Source organism: Capsicum annuum, chromosome 5, assembly GCF_002878395.1.
Source record: "Capsicum annuum cultivar UCD-10X-F1 chromosome 5, UCD10Xv1.1, whole genome shotgun sequence".
Taxonomy (NCBI): domain Eukaryota; kingdom Viridiplantae; phylum Streptophyta; class Magnoliopsida; order Solanales; family Solanaceae; genus Capsicum; species Capsicum annuum.
The window spans coordinates 172178146-172197373 of record NC_061115.1 but is presented as its reverse complement, the minus strand read 5'-3'; the positions used below and the strand labels follow the sequence as shown (position 1 = coordinate 172197373).

Here is a 19228-nt window from a genome sequence, read left to right as displayed (position 1 = left end):
GAAATTTATATTTGTACGTTTTTGTTTTGCCAAAAATAAGATAACGTTTGTTAGGTATCCTATTATAGGTCTAGTCTACAAAAAATTAATGAGAATTTTTATTTTTATATATAATTAAAAAATTAAAAATGATAATTTTATCTAAAGAAGTGTCTTTTAATGAATTAAAAAAAAAGAAATGAAAATCATCCACGGAGAGTATATTTTTGTTTGAATTAAAGATGGGCTTTTAGCCCATTTTACAGATTAAAAATGAAAATAAAAAAAGGATAAGCCCACAAAAGGCGACTCGGGTCCATCACAAAAACCAGACATGAAATTCCCTAGTCAGACAAACATATCACTAAACTCAAAATAGGAAACTAAGAGAGCTGCCGCCTATCTCATCATCGGAAATGGCTTCTCCGTCGACCCTCTGTTCCAACTCATCGGACCAGGAGTTCAGCTTGTCACCTTCCTTGTCAAAGTTAAGTTCCTTTTTCCCCTTCCTTCTATTGTTATTTTATGGGTTGAGCTTCAATGAAGCTAATACCACCATCCTACTAAAATTAAATTCTAGGGAATTAGAAGAATCCAGGTGGTTATTGTTGTAGATGTAAACTCTATATATTAATAAACATGAAATAGGTATCTAAGACAGCTGCCGCCTATCTCGTCATCGAAAATGGCTTCTCCGTCGACCCTCTGCTCCAACTCATCGGACCAAGAGTTCAGCTTGTCACCTTCCTTGTCAAAGTTAAGTTCCTTTTTCCCCTTTCTTCCATTGTTAGTTTATGGGTTGAGCTTCAATTGTTGTAGATGTGAACTCTATATATCAATAGATTAGCACTTTAGATCCGATTTCATACCGTTTGATTGCATTGACTTTCGACAGGAACTCATTTCCGATGGTAGATGAAATCATGTTTACTGTCAATCCCTGATTCATATAGTTTGCAATCTACTCACCCTTCTAATTTGGTTTTCATATAGGTTGCAAGTACATTTCGAGAGTCTTTTCTCATCTGAATTGAGCAAAAAAGAAGGAACTGCCTTGTTGCCAACAGGTTCTGGTTTCTGACACTCTGCCTGTACATTATTAAGCAAGTTCTGTAAATGAAGTACATTCTTTCCCATTTTGCTTCCCCTTTGCTGGTATTGTTCCTCTGCTTGCATATTTTAGGCATTAAAATGAGTAGTATCTTCTTGGACCATTATTCTGATTTTATGAATGCTTGCTTTATCGAGTGTTAAAATAGCTTTTCCTTGACTTGGTAGTTGCTCCTGTAATTGATTATTTGTTTAGTTTTTTTTTAGACAGAAAATAATTTCAAAAAATCCATAATAGCTTTAAAAATCCCAAAATCTAAAGTACATCATAGCAATAATATAGAATTTGTGATCATAAGGTAAAGCTGTAATATAAGCTCTCCGAAACCGAATATGTAAAGAGGATAACAAAAATAGTGGACTAATCCCGAACAACAACCAGAGTTCAAACGATTTGTGACCATGGTTTGATCACTTCCTCTCTCTAGCTCCCGGCTCTAGGCGTGGTGGTCTTAGCTAAAGTTACTTAGGTCCTCCTGGTCTTTCCCCTCTTCACCGTCAGTGATGGGCCGTGTTGATTTCACCATTGCCTTTGGCACTAAACAACCAAAGGGCAAACAGTGATACCATCACATTCTAATGTAGTACATGGTAACTTACTTCATTCACCCAATTTGGCCCTTTTCTTCAAGTTCAAGTGTTTATTGAAGTCCATGATGTCGCCCTCCCACCGTGTCACGGCCTGATTTTCACATACCCAGATCTCATAGGCCACCTAGTTTATGAGCCTAAAGTCGTGACTGACTAGAACCATCCCACCATCCCATGCGTTCAACGCTTCATGAAGTGAGTTGATTGTTTCTATATCAAGATGATTGGTTGGCTCATCCAACAGCAGCATGTGAGGCACCCTATAACCATGCAAAAATCACCCGACTACATTGACCATCTGACAAGTTCTTCATAGCCATTACTTGAGCTTTACCTGTGAGGCCAAACCTCCCAATTACTGCCCTCATCTTCTCCTCCTCATTCCCAGGGTACTCTCTCATTATGTACTGAAGAGCCGACATGTCAATGTCTAGCTTCTTGGCCAAGTGTTGGTGGTACTGCGCAATTTTTAGGTGATTATGACGTTAACCATGCCATCAGTGGGAAACAAATCCCCTATCATCAGCTTAAGCAGTGTGCTCTTTCCAGATTCATTGGTGCCCACAAGAGCTATTCTGGAGTCAAGATCTACACCAAAATCAATATTCTTGTAGATGAGGTTATCAGGTGTGTAGCCAAAAGAAACTTCTGAAAACTGTAAAACTGGAGGAGGAAGTTTGCCGACATCAGTAAATCGGAAAACCAGAATGCTGTCCCTCCTAACCTTCTCAGTTATTCCACAACACTCCATCTTAGCCAGTGCCTTTTCTTTACTCTGTGCTTGACGAGCTAGTTTAGCTGAAAAATGCCCAAAGTGAGCAATATATTCTTTTATTGCAGCAATCTGATCCCGCTCCCACTTGTACTGTTTCATCTGGTTCTCTTTCAGCTCTGAACGGGTTTGTACATATTAGTCGTAGTTCCCTGTATAGAGTTTCAACTTCTTGTTTTCATGTGGATGATATTGGTTCTCACACCATTGAGAAAGTCCTACGAGTTTAAAATGACAACCAGAATGTGCTCGAAATTCTTCAAGGACTCTTTTGACCACACACAGGCCTCTAGATCAAGGTGGTTTGTCGGTTCATCAAGCAACAAAATTGTTGGATTCATAAATAGGGCTCGTGCAAGAGCAATCCTCATTCTCCAGCCACCAGAAAAATCACATGCTTTCTTTGCTTGCATTTTCTTATCAAATCCAAGCCCAAACAAGATTTCAGCAGCACGTTTCTCAGCAGTGGCTGCATCCATAGCTTCTAAACGCTCATAGATCAGTTCAAGTTGCTCTCCACCACCATCGTCCCGTCCATCCAAAGCTTCAGCTTCTTTCTCCAATTGCAACCTCTCTTCTTCACAATTGATGACAGCCTCAAGGGAGGTCATGTCAGAGGCCTCGATCTCCCGTGAAAGATGAAAAATATCCATGTAATCTAGGATGGGAAGTTCCCGCAAGCCTATAGCAGTAAGAAGAGTAGACTTCCCACAGCCTTTCAATCCCAACAAACCACAACATCTGCCATAGTTGAGATCCAGTTCAGAATAAACTATAAGATCATATCCATGGAAAGTGACTGATAAAGATTCTATCCGAATATCCCTCAAAAACGGATGTGAACACAAAACCCCCGTACAAGTCCGATCAGATATCTTTAAATCCTCTACTCCATTCGCCAAATTATCAACCTCATTACTTTCCGCCACTGCCACTTTTGCTGCAGCTGCCTTTGAGGTTGCAGCACCTTTTCCTCCTCTCTTAGCAGCTGCTGCCGTCTTCTTCTGTGCATCTCTCTTCTTCGCCGCATCTGACACCATCTTTGAAAAATGATAGATCTACGGATTATGGAGAAATTTGAGGTATATTTGTATAGTGCAGCTGTGTGGAGAAGAAGTATATTTGTATAGTGCAACTTTGACAAATTTAAATACACCATCAAAAAACAAAACAATAATGAATCAATCATTCTATAAAAACGAAAAACAAGGTTGGAAGATCTTTCAGGCTGATTAGCTTGAGTTGGTTGCAGAATGCTAAGCCTTACTACCAGTTATAGCCGGAGATATAAGTTCAAACAAAATCTGTAGGTAGACAATAAACCTCCTAAATTACGTTCAAGGGGAACAACTAAAAAAAGGGATACTTCATAAGCTGAATTCACCGAACTCTTCTAATCGAAAAGACTAAACCCCATGTCCTGAAAAAAATTTTGAGAAAAACATATAAGCACCGCCAACAGAAGGTACTGAAGCCAAATTTTCTCTGCCATCAGCAATCAGCTCAGTGCTATATTTGCCCTTAACTTTAGAGAGTAGTAGTTTAATCCAATCATCTTCACCTTCAGCTCCAACTGCAGCAAACATTCAAATTTCAATTCTAAACGAACCACTATAACCAGTAGACGTGTATGACCAATAAGAATAACAAGCCTGAACAGTTTACAAGGTAAATTCACTGTAATAACATATCACCAGCTATAAGACATTACATAAAATCAGTGCAATCTGAATAGATATTTACAAGCTCAGAAGCATTAACGGATTAACACATCATCAGTTTAAGAGACTTTATCGAGAAACCCAAATACAGAACAATATTTGATAGGATAATTAGAAAGTATCAACTTAAGACATTTCAAGTCAAATCAATTACTGCATTGTTCTTTATGCAAGCTAAACAAGGATTCGGGATATTCTAAAGTCCGCGACAAGTCTGGCAGATGCAATTCGTCAAATAAATCTCACTTTAAGGTTAACACCAGTAAGTTAACCATCCCAAGTTCTAACCCAACTTTCTTATAGGACCATGAAAACGAAAAACTATTAACATATGGGGTTATGTAACCAAGATGCTTAACTTCATGAAACTCCATAACATCCTCTTCAAGGGGATAATGAAACTACTCCTTCAATACCAATTTACATAATTCTACATTCAAGGATATTCCTTGGATCCCTAAATAGTTTACACTAGTTCACTAACAACATTGTTCTGGTATATAGCTTTCACAATTTCCAAAAATTCATATTATCAACCTAATTTTCCACAATTCCTCAAACTCTTACTCGGTCATACTTCTAATTTACAATGAATAGTATATTTCCTCCTAATACCAAAGACAGATGATATACCAAACATATAAGCACCTCATGTATGTAACTGCAGTAGCAACAACCTTGGAAATAAACCACATATTAGATCCTATATTTGAGGAAGTAGCAAAAACAAGTGCTCTAAGAAGAAAAAAATTACACGCACACACATTGTCAGTTCCTTTATGTGAATATTAAGGAGATACAAGTACAAACACTTAGGCCCAAATAACACTCTTGAAATATTTGTAATGAAAAATATACTATGTTGATAGGTAATCTACATCTTATGATCCAAAGATTGAGCAGAAGATACACTTTTATCAGAGCATTGACATTCCTCTCTCACCAAGCAAGTCTTCTAACTATTAAAGAGATACTACTAGTAGATTGTCCACCTTATTAACATCCAAGTAATAGAATAGAATCATAGATATATAAAAGAAGTTTTACAAGCAGATTAGGAGGGAAAACAGACCTTTGTCTCACTCTCACACTTTGAGCCAATTTTGCAACATCTATGAGGGAGCATAAAATTAAACAAATCAAACATAATGGAAAAAGTTAATTAATTTGTAATGTGCAAGATTATAATTGATGATAAGAAACTGCAAGCCAGGCAACCAGTCACATATACATTAAAAGAAAACAGCCAACATGTCAGCAGCGATAACCTTACTTATTATGAGGTAACATCACAAGTCAATGTCGTGATTGTCATCTGTGCTATCAGCTTCATTGTCAGTAGTACTATTATTACCTTCATTCTCCTCATGGTCACTGATGTACTCAACCATAGTGTCATCCTCTTGGTCAGAATCTTCTTCCTTATAATCAACTTCAACTTCATATTCTGTTTGAGCCTCCAATTCAATTACATTTGCATCTATGGTAATCGACCCAACATCATCTCTATGTAGTTGACTCAATATATCAAATTGTATCATTAACAATTGATTTACTTTCAAGTAACGTAGCTTGATACACTTCAGCATTTGTAGCAGGCAACTCATCATTTTCTATCTCTGAGTTTTCCTTTTCTGGAACATCATATATGTGCCTAGCTTGAAATTTGAGCACAATTCACCAATCTTCCCCTAGTTTTGGGTCATTAATATAAAATACTTGCTTTGCCTGAGTAGCTAGTGCAAAGGGAACATGTTCATACCAAAATCTTTTTACACAGACATTCATAAAATTTTTATCTTCTTGCATCCCTATTTTCTTACGAAGATCAAACCACTTGCATTTGAATAGGAAAACTCAATTTTATTCAACATACTCTAACTCAAGGATGTCAGTTATGATACCATAAAAATCAATCTCCACTTTTTCATGATGCCTCCAACAACTATACCGCAATTTTAACTTTTACGTAATTCATCGCGTTGTTGAATATGGTACCTAACACCATTTACAATACAACCAGTACGTTTTGTTCCACGTACATCAGGACCCATAGCCAAAGGATATACTTTAATGACTTCTCCTTATTAAATAACTGCATAATCTATGTAGAAAAGTTATTGCTTTCAATCAGTAAAGAATAAAAAGATAAAATTTAAGCACATAACTTGATTATTATCTTAAAGTCACTTACTTTCCTTTTGAACCACGAAGGAAATTGTTCTCTGTGTTTCTCTTCTATGTCTACAACACCTTGCTTCAATAGCTCTTTTTTATGCTCTCTACATGTAACAAAGTAAGTTATTTAGAAACAATTTAAATAGAAAAATATCAACATATGTAAATATAAATAAAAGAACTACTTACTCAAGAAAAGGTTTTGCTTCGTCGCAATTATTCAGCACATACCACTTAGCCATGTCAAAATCTTTCTTTGGTATGGCATCATAATCTCCATCTTTATATGGTCTAACACTTCTTGAAAATATATCTAAAATAGGCCCATTATTGTTTCTAGATCTATCATCATTTCTATCTTTGCGATTGAATCTAGTCTCAATGTCATGAAGATACATAGAGAAAAATGTCAAACATTCATCAATAATATAGCCTTCTGCAATAGAACCTTCAGGTCGTGCCTTGTTTCGGACATAACGCTTAAGCTTGCACAACAACATCTCAATTTTGTACATCCAACGATATTGTACTGGTCCACCATATATTGCCTCTCGTGGTAAATGCACAGCCAAATATACCATAACATTGAAAAAAGTGGGTGGAAAAATCATCTCAAGCTTACATAATATAAAAACTATATCCCTTTCTAGGTGTTCCAAGTCACCTCGTCTCAGTGTCTTACAGCATAATCGCTGGGAAAAAATACTTAACTCAATCAATGCTGAAGAGACATCTTTATTTTTAAATCCGCGAATACAATAGGTAGCACTCGAGGTAACAAAACATGATAGTCATGAATTTTGAGTCTAGTTATCTTACCATCATCCCCAGCTACACACCCTGAGATATTTGAAGCATAACCATCAGGAAATTTAACAGATTTTAACAATGCCCAAAACTTCTTTTTCTCTTCTTTTAACATATTATAACAAGCACCAGGCATTGTATAATTAGAACCATCATGTTGCAACCATAATTCTGTTCTTATGTTCATATTCTTTAGGTCTTGTCTTGCTTTATATGTATCTTTAGTTTTTCCCTCAATATTCAATAATATCCCTAAAATAGCCTCACAAATGTTCTTTTCTATGTGCATGACATCTAAATTATGTCGCAACTTCAAGTTCTTCCAGTAAGGCAATTCAAATAGAATACTTCTCCTTACCCAATTCAACTCTTTAGGAAGATGTTTCTTTCTTTTATTATTTGAGTGTTTTCCTGGTCTATAAGTACTGAGCAAATTAAATTATTGCAATACATCATCACCTGAGAGATATTTTGGCTTCATTCTTTTTTCTATCTTCCCATCAAATTTCTAGCTTCTTCTCCAGGAGTGACTGGATTCAAGATACCGATGGTGACCCGTGTAAGAAATTTTACTTCTTACCCTTTGGGAAGATGCATCCTTATTGCAAGTAGGACATGCCATGTATCCCTTACCGCTCCATCCAGATAAATTGCCTAATTCATTAAAATAAATTATATATTGTCAATCAACTTAAAAAATACCTCAATGGTAAGATAGAGTGGCTATTTCCGATAGACCAGCGGCTCAAAATAAAGCAATCAAATATAAGATAAGTAATAGTAAAGATAGTCTAATGCATAAATAGTATAGATTATTGGACAACTAGGAAAGCACAAAATTTAATAACATACCATAAGTTGGAAAATCATTTATGGTCCATAAAACAGAAGCATGCATTTTGAAGCATTCCCCAGTTGATGCATCAAATATCTTTATGTCATCACTCCATAACTCTTTCAACTCATTAACCAAAGGACGCAAATAAACATCAATATCCTTTCCTGGAGCTTGGGGACCAGGAATAAGTAATGACATCATCATAAATGGGTCCTTAAAACATTTCCATGGAGGAAGATTATAAGGAACAAGAATGACAGGCCACATACTATATGATGTGCTCATGTTACCATATGGATTAAAGTCATCAGTTGCAAGACCCAGTCTAATATTACGAGGTTCTTGTGCAAACCACTGATGATTCTTGTCAAACTCTTTCCATGATTCAGAATCAGCGGGATGCCTTAATACATTTGCCTCATCAAGATGTTTCTCTTTATGCCACCTCATGTCCACACTTGTTTTACTAGACATAAATAACCTTTGAAGTCTCGGCTTTAATGGAAAATACCATAGAACTTTATGAGGAATCCTTTTATCCCTTCCATTGTCAATTTTCCTCCTCAAAGTACCACAATGTGGACACTCTTGTCTATCTTTATGTTCAGCCTAGTACAACACACAATCATTTTTGCAAGTATGGATTGAAATGATTTTTGCAAGTATGGATTGAAATGTATCCTAATCCCAAACCTGCAGCTTGTTTTTAGCATCATAATATGACTTAGGAAGTGTCTCGTCAGTTTTAGCAACTCCAGCAACATATCAAATGATTTATAACTCCATTGATTGTATACTTTCAAGTGTAGCAACTTCATAAGAAATGAAAGATTCGAAAATTTCTTACATCCCAGGTATAATTCACGTTCAGCTTCTTTCAGCAATTGGTCAAACATTGTAGCTTCTTTCTTACTCATATTACTATACACGTTATTACCAGTCTCCTCAAATAATTAGCAAACGATCCTTCAATGACCTCTTCTAACATATTACGAATCGCATCATCCTTATCATGGGCTTCATTTTCATCTTCACTGTAAATTGCTTCATGGTTATCTCTTATTTGTTTTTGTTACCCATAGTGTCTCCAGTGCATGTAACTTTCCATAATTCCTTCGAGTAATAAGTGTTCATGCACTACTTCTTTTGTTTGAAAAAACATATTTAAGCAATCTGTACATGGGCATCGAACTTTGGTATTTCGATCAAAGTGAGATCGAACAAGCCGCATAAAAGATTGGAGACCCTCAATATATCTTTTAGAGAAATTTAGTTCATGCATCCAACTTTTATCCATGATCACTTGCACAAGAAAATAAATATCATATAAGTTTAAGCCTTTACAGTGACTTTGTTTTATAATTTTCTATTGAAAGTTTAGATACGGTACCTACTGTGCCCTATTATTTCACATATTGAATTTTCCTCGCCCTACCCTGTACAATTTAAGCCCTGACCCACTCAATTTAAGCCTTGTCAGCCCCCGCCTTTTCCTATTTCCATCTCTACTTATGAAAATTCATAAATCAGAACTTAGTATTTTGATATCAAGAATCAGAAAAATATTTTTTACTGCTAGTTTCAATAAATATATACTAATACATAATAGGACAATAAAATTCTCAGAAAACCCCATAAAAACGTTTGAAATTGAAGCAATCAAAATCAATTTCTCAAAAAGAAAAAATAAACAAACCAAATTTAATATCCCAAATGGTAAAATTTACAATCTTATCCTAAAAAAATGAGACAGGAAGCTACATACCATATTTAAGTGGTCTTTCATCTGAGAAATAGCAAAAAAAGAACAGCTAAATTCAATTTCTGTTATTGTTTTCGGCGAACCAGAAAACTGGTATGTTAAGAGACTCGTATTAATGAGCTGAGATGAATTAGTTTCAGCTATATATAATATGCGGCTGAATTTAGGAACCAAAAGAAAGATATAATATGTATAAAGAAAGATAAAAGAAAGATATAATATGCATAAAGAATTTTTTACATTTAGTTTTTGTTTTTTTTCATATTTTGAGTTGTTAATTATTGTAATTATACCACTTTCTGCTATTTTTAAATAATATGTGTTACTATCCCAATTTATGTGATTGTGATAGTATATGGAGAATCACTCAAATCTTTTATATGTCGATAATATTTCAAGATAATATTTCAAGTTGTTAATTATTATGATTAAATAATATATATTATTTTTCTGTCCCAATTTATATGGACGATAGAATTTCAAGAGCCAACAAACGTTTTATGTCCTACATAATTTTTTAATATCCTTTCACATAATTTTCAAATAATATCTTCTACTCTTTCTATTTCAATTTATGTCACACTGATGAAATTTAGAGAGTCAACCAAAATTTCAAATTTTTAACTCTTTAATTCAAATAGATTATGCAATTACTAATTACATAATATATTAAACAAAAGTAAGACAAACAGTATGTGACTTCCCCTGTCTCAATTTATGTGAGTGTGATAGTATTTAACAAATCAATCAAATTTTTTATATGTCGTTAAATATTTTAAGTTGTCAATGTTTGTAATTTATGATATTTTTTACGTCATTTTTAAATAATTTAAACTGATGTCAATTAAAATTATAAAGAGGAAAAATAAATATACGAATTATACTTCTATCAACAAAAATTTGATAGCATTTGCAAAGGATTTAAGTTTTCCAAATGGCTATGTACGTCTCATTTATATATCTAAAGGCAAAATAGCTTGGTGGACCCTTGTACTTGTCTAAGTTTGTAAAGTGAACGTCTCTTCTAAGTTTGTAAAGTGAACGTCTCTACTTAAACTTTTGTCATCTAAACCGATCAACTCAATAAAACTCAATATTTTAAACCTCTCATACCGTTGACCAAACTTATGTGGCACAAATAGGCTGAATTGGCGAAATGCGTGCCTGAAAGACTAATCAAAATGATTAAAGCTTAAAAGTGGTGAAAGATTGAGTCTTTCAGTTGAATCAAAACGAGTGAAATAAGAAAAGTTATCCAGTACTCTTACTTTCTTTATAATACTTTTGGTGGTGGCTAGCATATCCCTTAATGCTGAATAATACAATGTTACCAATTTCAAAAAAAAAAAAGCTATACAATTGTTTTGAAGTATAACAAAATACTTATCCATTTAACTACTGCCTCAACTTCTTAGCTCCCTTGTTCATATGAAGAATAAGAAGAAGCAAATGAAAGAGCCATTACAGCCCAACCCTAACCATTTTTTTTTAATTCTCAATTAAATTTTTTTATTTTTTTAATATGTAATTTCTTATGTGGCATTTTAAAAATGATGTGAAATTTAATGTAGCATTTAAAATGACGTGAAAGCTGATGTAGAAGCAATTGTGTTACATACAACGAAATAGGGTTTAAAATATTGAATTTTATTGAGTTCAGGGGTTCAGATGATAAAAGTTGAAGTAGAGACGTTCACTTTACAAACCAGCACAATTACGAGGATCTACCGAGCTATTTTGCCTTATATAAATAACAAAATTTGATGAATTCTGAGGCTAAATTTTTTTACGATAAGATTGAAACCTATCACAGGTACATAAAATGTATTCTTCTACAAAAAGAAGTTCAAGCTATAGTACTCCTTCCATTTCTTTTATTTTTTAGAGTAAACAATACGAACTTTAATCAATATTTTAAAGTGTATCTCTTTGTTAAGGTACTTTTCATGTAATTGTTGAATATCTAAATTTTAATTTTAAAAAATTAAAGTTTGCTCTTTAATTAATTATTATGTCATTAATGTACTAGAAAATTAATAATATTTAACAAAAAAGAAAAATAAATAATTATGACATGTTTGCCTCAATAGAGTCAACCGGAATTTTGTTAAATATCACTCTTAGTTAATTATTATGACTTATCTAAGTATTAAAAAATTAATAATATTTAATAAAAACTAAAATATATATAAAATGGTAAATTAATTCTTGATGGTATAAATTAACTTGACAGCTTATATGAGGCTCACTTAAATTTTTTCAAAAATATTTTTTTATAGTAATTTTACTATATCACTATTAATTAGTTGTTATAAGTCATTTAAAACATATTTGCTTAGTTATTTCAATCGCGATTTTTTAAATTTAACTCTTGATTAATATCTAAATTTCACGACTTATGAAACAAATAAACTTTTACTGTAACAGATTATGTCGTAATTCAATTTCTATCGATTATTCTTTTTTCTTATGCATGTGTAACAATCAATCTTTTTAAACAATTTATTATGAGAACATATAATTGAACATAACTATATTTTTAATTTCAATATTGATCTAAAAAAATTTCTTTTTTTTGTTGTTTAATTAGGAAAAAGGATTTACAATACAGCCACAACGGAGGACTACACCAATAGGAGGAAAGTGTCAATACTATTCTGAATTTGGTCAAGCACTACTCAGAAAGAAACTGTTTTTTGGTGCTTACTTTTTTTAAGGTTTTTGGCTCCTAAAGAATTTCAGAAAACCACCATATATGTGAGAAAACAAACAAGCAGTTGCATTGCAAAGTCAACACAAATTTCTGATCTTGAACAAGAAAAACAGGTATGTATGGGTCCTCATACTTTATTTTTGAACAAAATTAGATAGCTAATTGCATGCAACAATCATATGTCAAATGATTTGTTAATTGTTGTCTGGCGCATATTGGTGAAACATAACAGCTTCTATTGAAATTATTTCGTCTCTGTTCTGTTGATACATTGATGTTCTCCCCTTGAGTTTCGAGAGAAGAGTGGATAGATTGTGAAAAAAAAGATATTAAAGTTTGTCAATTGTGTTGGTTGTTTTGTTTTTCAAATTGATAAATGTCTGTTGCTTCTGATTGGGGGGCTTTGATGTGGAAATGTGGGGTTGGTAAGGAGGTTTGGACTTTAGACTAAGAGAGAAAGAGGGTGTTGTTACAGATAAAACTTAAAAGGTAAAAATGGGTATAAAAGCTACACGATCCTTTGACTTAAGAACTACGAGCTAGTTTCTATCAGTATGATTCATGTAAGGCATGGAGCTGTGAAATGAGCAATATGATCTAAACATTAGACAGGCTCAAAATTTTATTGGAGAGGATCCGTATCAGAGTGGAGTTGGATAAAATTGGTACATAATTAGGTTAAATCTATATGGAATCCCCTATGTGTATCAACTGTGGTATATGTATGATATCAAGTTTTAGTGATCTTTATGTAGATATTGAAGGATCTGTACTAAACACTCATAACTCTGTTCCAACTTATTTACAATGAGGCTAATGATACTCCTGGTTGATTAGGATAAAATTGAGACACTCCCGAAGATGAATGTCCAGATCCTATAATTGAATCATATAGTTTTTTATTTTTTATTTTTGAGAAGCATTATCATATTGTTTATTAGATATCCTACTTAGCAACAATGTCTGGTGGACTTTAAGATTTCTGTGATAGGAACACTCTCTTACTGCAAAGAACCAACGGAATGTTATAGCACACACGAGATAGGAAAATCAAGACACAATTGTTTAGTGACTGAAGCACAAATGTTATAGCATACTCTGCTTCCAAAGTATGGAGAGTGTGCACTCCTTGTTCATTTCATAGACTCCATCTGTACTATTTAATTTCTCCTTTGTGTAAAAGAGGAGAACTAATTATGACGTGTGGGTTACACTTGGACTCACATCACCAGTTTCTTACACTCTCTGCAAATGTATTATGTTCTATAATTACAAATATGTTTGGGCAGAATTTCGCAAATCAATGACACCAGGAGGAGTTGTCTATAGGCAAACAACACTTACAGGGGGAACTATTCAAGCAACTCAATCACTGCATGAATCAAATAGCCCTACCCTTGCTGTTAATACAGGTAATAAATTCAACTATGTCTATTAGGATTATATTATTTAGTTATTTGTCAAGTTGTAACAGAAAACATTTAACCTTCAAAATTTTCATTCATGTTAAATTTCTAAAGAGAAAGATGGACATTAGCTCACTATACGCACTCTCAATTACAACATTGTTAATATTAAGACTATATTACCAAAAGGATGTCAATAACTACATGGAAAGCAATTACAACATTGTTCTTCATTTCACCTTATGACACTACAAACAAGTATGTTCTTAGCCCCATCAAAAGCAGTAGCATGTTGTAGGATGATGAATCCCATAATAACCTTATTTTTTGCCATAATATACTCCATACTATAAAAATAAGGGTACTATAATACCCTTATTTATTTTCTGTTCTGAGTCGTGGAATTCTCCGCAGCTAGCTGTGCTATAGCCTGTGATAAAAAAACCGCAGTGTTATGAGTCATAGTTTGGTACAGAGAGGGAAGTGGTGCAACTGTTTGTTGGGTATAGAACACTTGGTCATGCGTAGGATGAGAATATTCATAGCCCTAATTAGCAGCACCATTAGTAATAGCAACCATTTGCTGTGATAGAGGAGAAACCAGGGAATGGCTGTAATACTGTTGATGATATTGACTTGGAGGAACTTGGATTACTATTGGAGTTACTGGGGTTGCTGTTCTGTATACATTGGCAGGCAATTCAGGCTTAGAGGACTGAGTTGTCCTTGCTGGATAAATACGCGGTAGAGCTTTTTTAAACACTGCTAATGATGAAACCATTGCTGGATTTGATGATGTTAACTTCTGGTTTGAATCAGTTGTATTAGATTGCACTGTCAAATTATACGGTTGAGTCTGAGGGACTAGCACATAATACATTTGATATTGCTGATCCATTTGTTGATGAAGTGGTTATTGGGTTTGGGGAGCATACATTTTATAGTAAGACGGGATTGCCACTGGACATGTTGCAGTATGTTAAATGTAATGTGCGGTGGCAGGAATGAACTGTTGTTGCTGCTGTGTGGATCCTGCATAACTACAGAATCCTGAACTTGCTGTATCTAAATTTATAGGTTTTAGTCCATGCTATTAGTTTTAGGGTCAGTTATAGCTGGAATCACTCTGGTTTCACAACCTGTCATTGGAGGTACATCTTGATAAGCCATTTGTTTTGAGAAGGATGTACCTGATGTGATGCTGCTATCACTGGAAAATACACAAATATGTTTTAGTTGATCGAAAGCAACTGGATATGTTCTTTAATTTTTCTAATCAATGTGGTTTGTTGTTGTTTTATAAATATCTCTCTCTATATATATATACTCTGTCATTTTTAGCCTTAGGTGGTATTTTGAATTGATGTTTTTTCATTTTCAGATGATTCCGCTAGGATCAAGAAAGGTCGTGGCAAGACTAGAGAGAAAGGACTTGAAAAAATGAAGAAGGTTATGGGAAGCAAGATGAAAATTGAGATCCCAATTGGTAAAGGAAGGCCAACTAAGCCAATTCAATCAGCCAAACTATCTAATGAATTAGAGATAATTTCTCGGAATTTTCTTCCACTTCCAAACAAGTGGAAAGAACTTACAAGAGAGGACAAAGATGCAGCACTAATTAGATGCCACGTAAGTATTCTGCATTTATGCTATTCTTAAATTAATTGATTATCACATTACCTATTTATTTAGTTAATCCAACTTCAGTTGGAGTTTTTTTAATTACAATATGTCAATAAACTAAAATTTACATAGTTCGACAACTAAATAAATACTAAGGTTTTTAAAATTAATGAACCACCTTAGTTGATCGGGGTCAGAGCTAGAGACAAAGGTATGGGTTTGGTCAATTCCAGTAACTTTGGTCCAAACTTTGTAAATCTATTTAATATGTACAAATTATTAATTTGAAACCCAATAACTTTAAAAGGACTATAATCTGAACCTATAGATTTCAAATCGTAGGTATAGATTTCTTGAACTACAATCTATGCTTTTAAGGGCATTAGAGTTTTAAGGGACTAAGTATGTTAGCAGATGTTATGATTATAATTTTAATCTAAAAGGGATTTTGATTGTTTGTTGTTTCTTCAATACTTATTTGTTTTTAGGAGAGGTTTAACATTAACTTAGACGAGCATTATGTGAAAGATAGTTGTAAAGATATACTGAAAAATAGAAGCCGACAATGGCGCTACAAGTTAAAACAAAAATTTGAAAGTGCACGCTCCTTGGAAGAGGCTCGTAAAATGGAAGTCGAACAGTTGACCTCAGATAATTGGAATAAGCTTTGTGACATGTGGAGCGATCCAGAGCACAAGGTAATTTATGTTCATGTATTCTTGTTGTTATTTAAGTTATGATGTTTATTTTTTCTTTGTAGAAACGATGTGAAATAAATAAGGCCAACCGAACTAAGCTTAAATCTAATCATTTCATGGGATCAAAAGCGTTTGTTGCATATCGTGCTAAAATTGTAAGTTATACCATTTTATTCTTTTTACTAGTGACACTTTGGTATTATTTAGTATTGTGGTGTTTGATAAATAAGAGAATAGGCATGTAAGTTGTAGCCCATTTCAGTTAAATATCTCTAAACACTATTTCATATTGTTTTCTTGTTACACAGGGTGAAAAGGAATCTGAAGTGTAGAGCCTAACAGAATTGAGTTCTACAAGCATACTCATTACATGAGTTAAAAAAATGGTCATCTGAAGAAGCTGAGACTAATTATGTAAGAAAGTAATATTTAGTAACATACCATTGAATTTATTTGATTAATCTTCTTTATGTCTTCTCTTTTAAATGCGTTATTATTTTATGCAGAACAACATGAACGATTTGAAAGCTCTATATACTTCTGGAGAATCTTCCATGACTATTGATGAAATTGTGGATGTTGTACTTGGTACAAAGTTGGGGTACATAAAAAGATCTTGGTTATGGTCCTAAACCTAATACTACAAGGGCAACACAAAGGAGAATGGCAGAGGTAGAAGATTCCCTCAAAAAGGCGAGACTTGAAGCTTCTAGTGCCCAAAATGAGTTACAGAAATGATTAAATGCAGCTAATACTGTGGTAGAAAGCCAACAATCACAGACACAAGACCAACAGTCGCATATCAAAGCATTAAATTCTCAATTGAATGATGTAGCGGCATGCCAAGAGGAAATGCTTAAGAAAATGCAACTTCTTGTTAGCCCATCGCCATCAAGTTTAGAGGTAACATAAATTTATATGATAAGTTCAATTTAAGTTCTCTTTATTAAATATATAAATTATGTGCATCAACGTATTCCAACATGTTCTTGATGGGTATGTTACTGGTAGAGTTGTTAAAATTGAAGTTTTACATATATTGACTGGAAAGGACTAGGTCCAGCCGAAAGAAAACAAAAACCACAGACTACAAATCGGAACCTTCATTTTCCATGATGACACTGATTTAGTTAGCTATTATTTGTATTGGATATGCGTTTTCTCGAGGGTTCAGCTCTACTAGTGAAAAGTCCAAAAAACAGCAAAGTAGTTAATGGATTAGCTTCGTTGAATCCATTGTAATACATTCGATCAGATCACTCTCTCAAAACCATATTTGGCATGATTCATGGTGCTGAAACTATTTGGCAAAATAGAGTTGAACTACCTGTATTGGATATTTGTTTCAGCTGGGCTTTTGGTTTAATCATCATTGAAATGGTTAGGTAAGCTTTCTGCCATGTGTTCCTAGCTGAGGTAAACAGATGTCTGCTGCTGAATTCCTTGTCCTTGCCAGCACCATATTTCTGGAAAGTTTTGGGATTGGGGGAGTGCGATGAGTTCGTAAGCTGCTTAGATGCATTCGTGGTTGCATTGTTATTTGAACCTCGAATATTAGCAGATGGCTTCATTTTGTCAAGCCATCGAAGGATCCAATTACCAAGGTTCCGACCAGCTTCAATAACTCTTTCTTGTACCTTATGATGAATTGTCAGTGCCACATCAAATGCAACTTGTGTTCGCCAATGAGCGAGATCACGAAGGTTGGGATATTTAGGACTAATGAGCTTACGCTGAATCTTCAAAAACAGCTTGTAAGTTCGTTTTAGACCCAAAAAATACGTTGTTCCAAATGTGATCTCCCATAGAACCATTTTTTTCTTCTCGAACTTCTTCTTCCATGAAAATTTTCTATTAAAATTTTTATTCTTTCTTCTTCAATTTGTTTTTTATTTTGATTTTTCTTTTTTCTTTTCCAACAAGGCATAAATTGTTCTTTTTTCTGGAGATAATGTAATACCCTGTATTTTTGTGCTAGAATTCTAACCGTCGTTCTTGCGCGTCTAAGCTCTAATCCAAGTGATTCTCACATGAATACAAGTTGCATGATCATTATCCTAGTCTATGGAGTAGTTTAGAGGTGGAAAATGTTTATAGCAATGACAGAGAACAAGGTTGGGCTAAGACTAATTGATTCATCCAAAGTTTGACATTCGATTCTACAAGGGTCAACTTCAAACGTGAATATCTCTTAATATACATGGAATTTTTCATCCCAAGACCTATCAAATTGTAGATAATTGAATTAGCTTTCTAACGATACCAATTTCATCAAAATCCAACATCCGAGCAAGGAGTTATGGCTTTGTGAAGTAGAGTGCATCACCTAACCAATCTCACATGGCTACTGGAATAGGTGTGCGATAAGCAATACGGTGCATACTTAAATGTGTGCGATAAGCAATGCGGCGCATACTTAAATGTGTGCGATAAGCAATGCGCCGCATACCTTACTTCCAAGTGCCAAAAACACCCCTATATATGTCTATAACACGAGATTAAACTCCCATAACACCAAAATAAGTTTACTTTCTCTCAAAATCACCAAGAACATTCATTAGGTTCCAACCTAAAAATTCAAATATCTCAAGATTCAACTATGAGTTTTAAATAATTCTTTAAGATTTGGAATCCCCATTCTGAGGGCTACAAGAAACACTCATTATTTTCACGAATAGAGTCTCAAGGTCAAGAGTTCATTCAAAGCTTCAAGTTTAAGGTATGTGGAATTTTTCAACACGAACACCCTTTCGTTCTTGTGCCCAAAATTTGTATTATTTTACAAAGATATATGATTTTACATGCTCTACTTACGAATTTGAGATGGAAATTTAAAATCTATATTCTTGTTGAAGAAGTTATAATATTTTTGATGTTTTGAAGATGAATTTCATGAGCGTTGATGTGAATATTCATGATTAAAGATAAATTTCCAGATTTTCGTATGAATCATACATGTTTGATCTATAAAGTGTGAATCTTGAAATATTTTGATCAAGTATTAATATATGGGTTGTTGAACCTGATTTG

The 19228-nt window shown here is 33.9% G+C and overlaps 2 protein-coding genes and 1 pseudogene across 5 annotated transcripts; 1 reads left to right on the top strand and 2 right to left on the bottom strand.

The window, feature by feature from the left end:
- The first annotated feature begins 296 nt into the window (after positions 1-296).
- On the top strand, positions 297-17044 carry LOC107870934. Of its 4 annotated transcripts, XM_016717640.2 has the most exons (10): positions 305-466; positions 628-735; positions 973-1046; positions 12349-12584; positions 13761-13883; positions 15259-15506; positions 15989-16198; positions 16261-16353; positions 16507-16612; positions 16705-17044. In XM_016717640.2, the coding sequence occupies exons 5-9, from the start codon at positions 13775-13777 to the stop codon at positions 16528-16530; spliced, it is 684 nt and encodes a 227-aa protein (XP_016573126.1). In that variant the 5' UTR covers positions 305-466; positions 628-735; positions 973-1046; positions 12349-12584; positions 13761-13774; the 3' UTR covers positions 16531-16612; positions 16705-17044. The 4 variants fall into 4 exon arrangements, with proteins under 4 accessions (XP_016573125.1, XP_047269223.1, XP_016573126.1 ...); XM_016717639.2 differs by having other exon boundaries at positions 297-735; XM_047413267.1 differs by having other exon boundaries at positions 297-735; positions 16507-16620.
- On the bottom strand, positions 1691-3492 carry LOC124898940 (annotated as a pseudogene).
- LOC107870935 lies at positions 16819-18012 on the bottom strand. Its single transcript, XM_016717643.2, has 2 exons — positions 17526-18012; positions 16819-16952 (listed from the first exon to the last, which is right to left on the bottom strand). Exons 1-2 carry the CDS (start codon positions 18010-18012, stop codon positions 16819-16821), a joined length of 621 nt encoding a protein of 206 aa, XP_016573129.2.
- Between the last annotated feature and the right edge of the window lie 1216 nt (positions 18013-19228).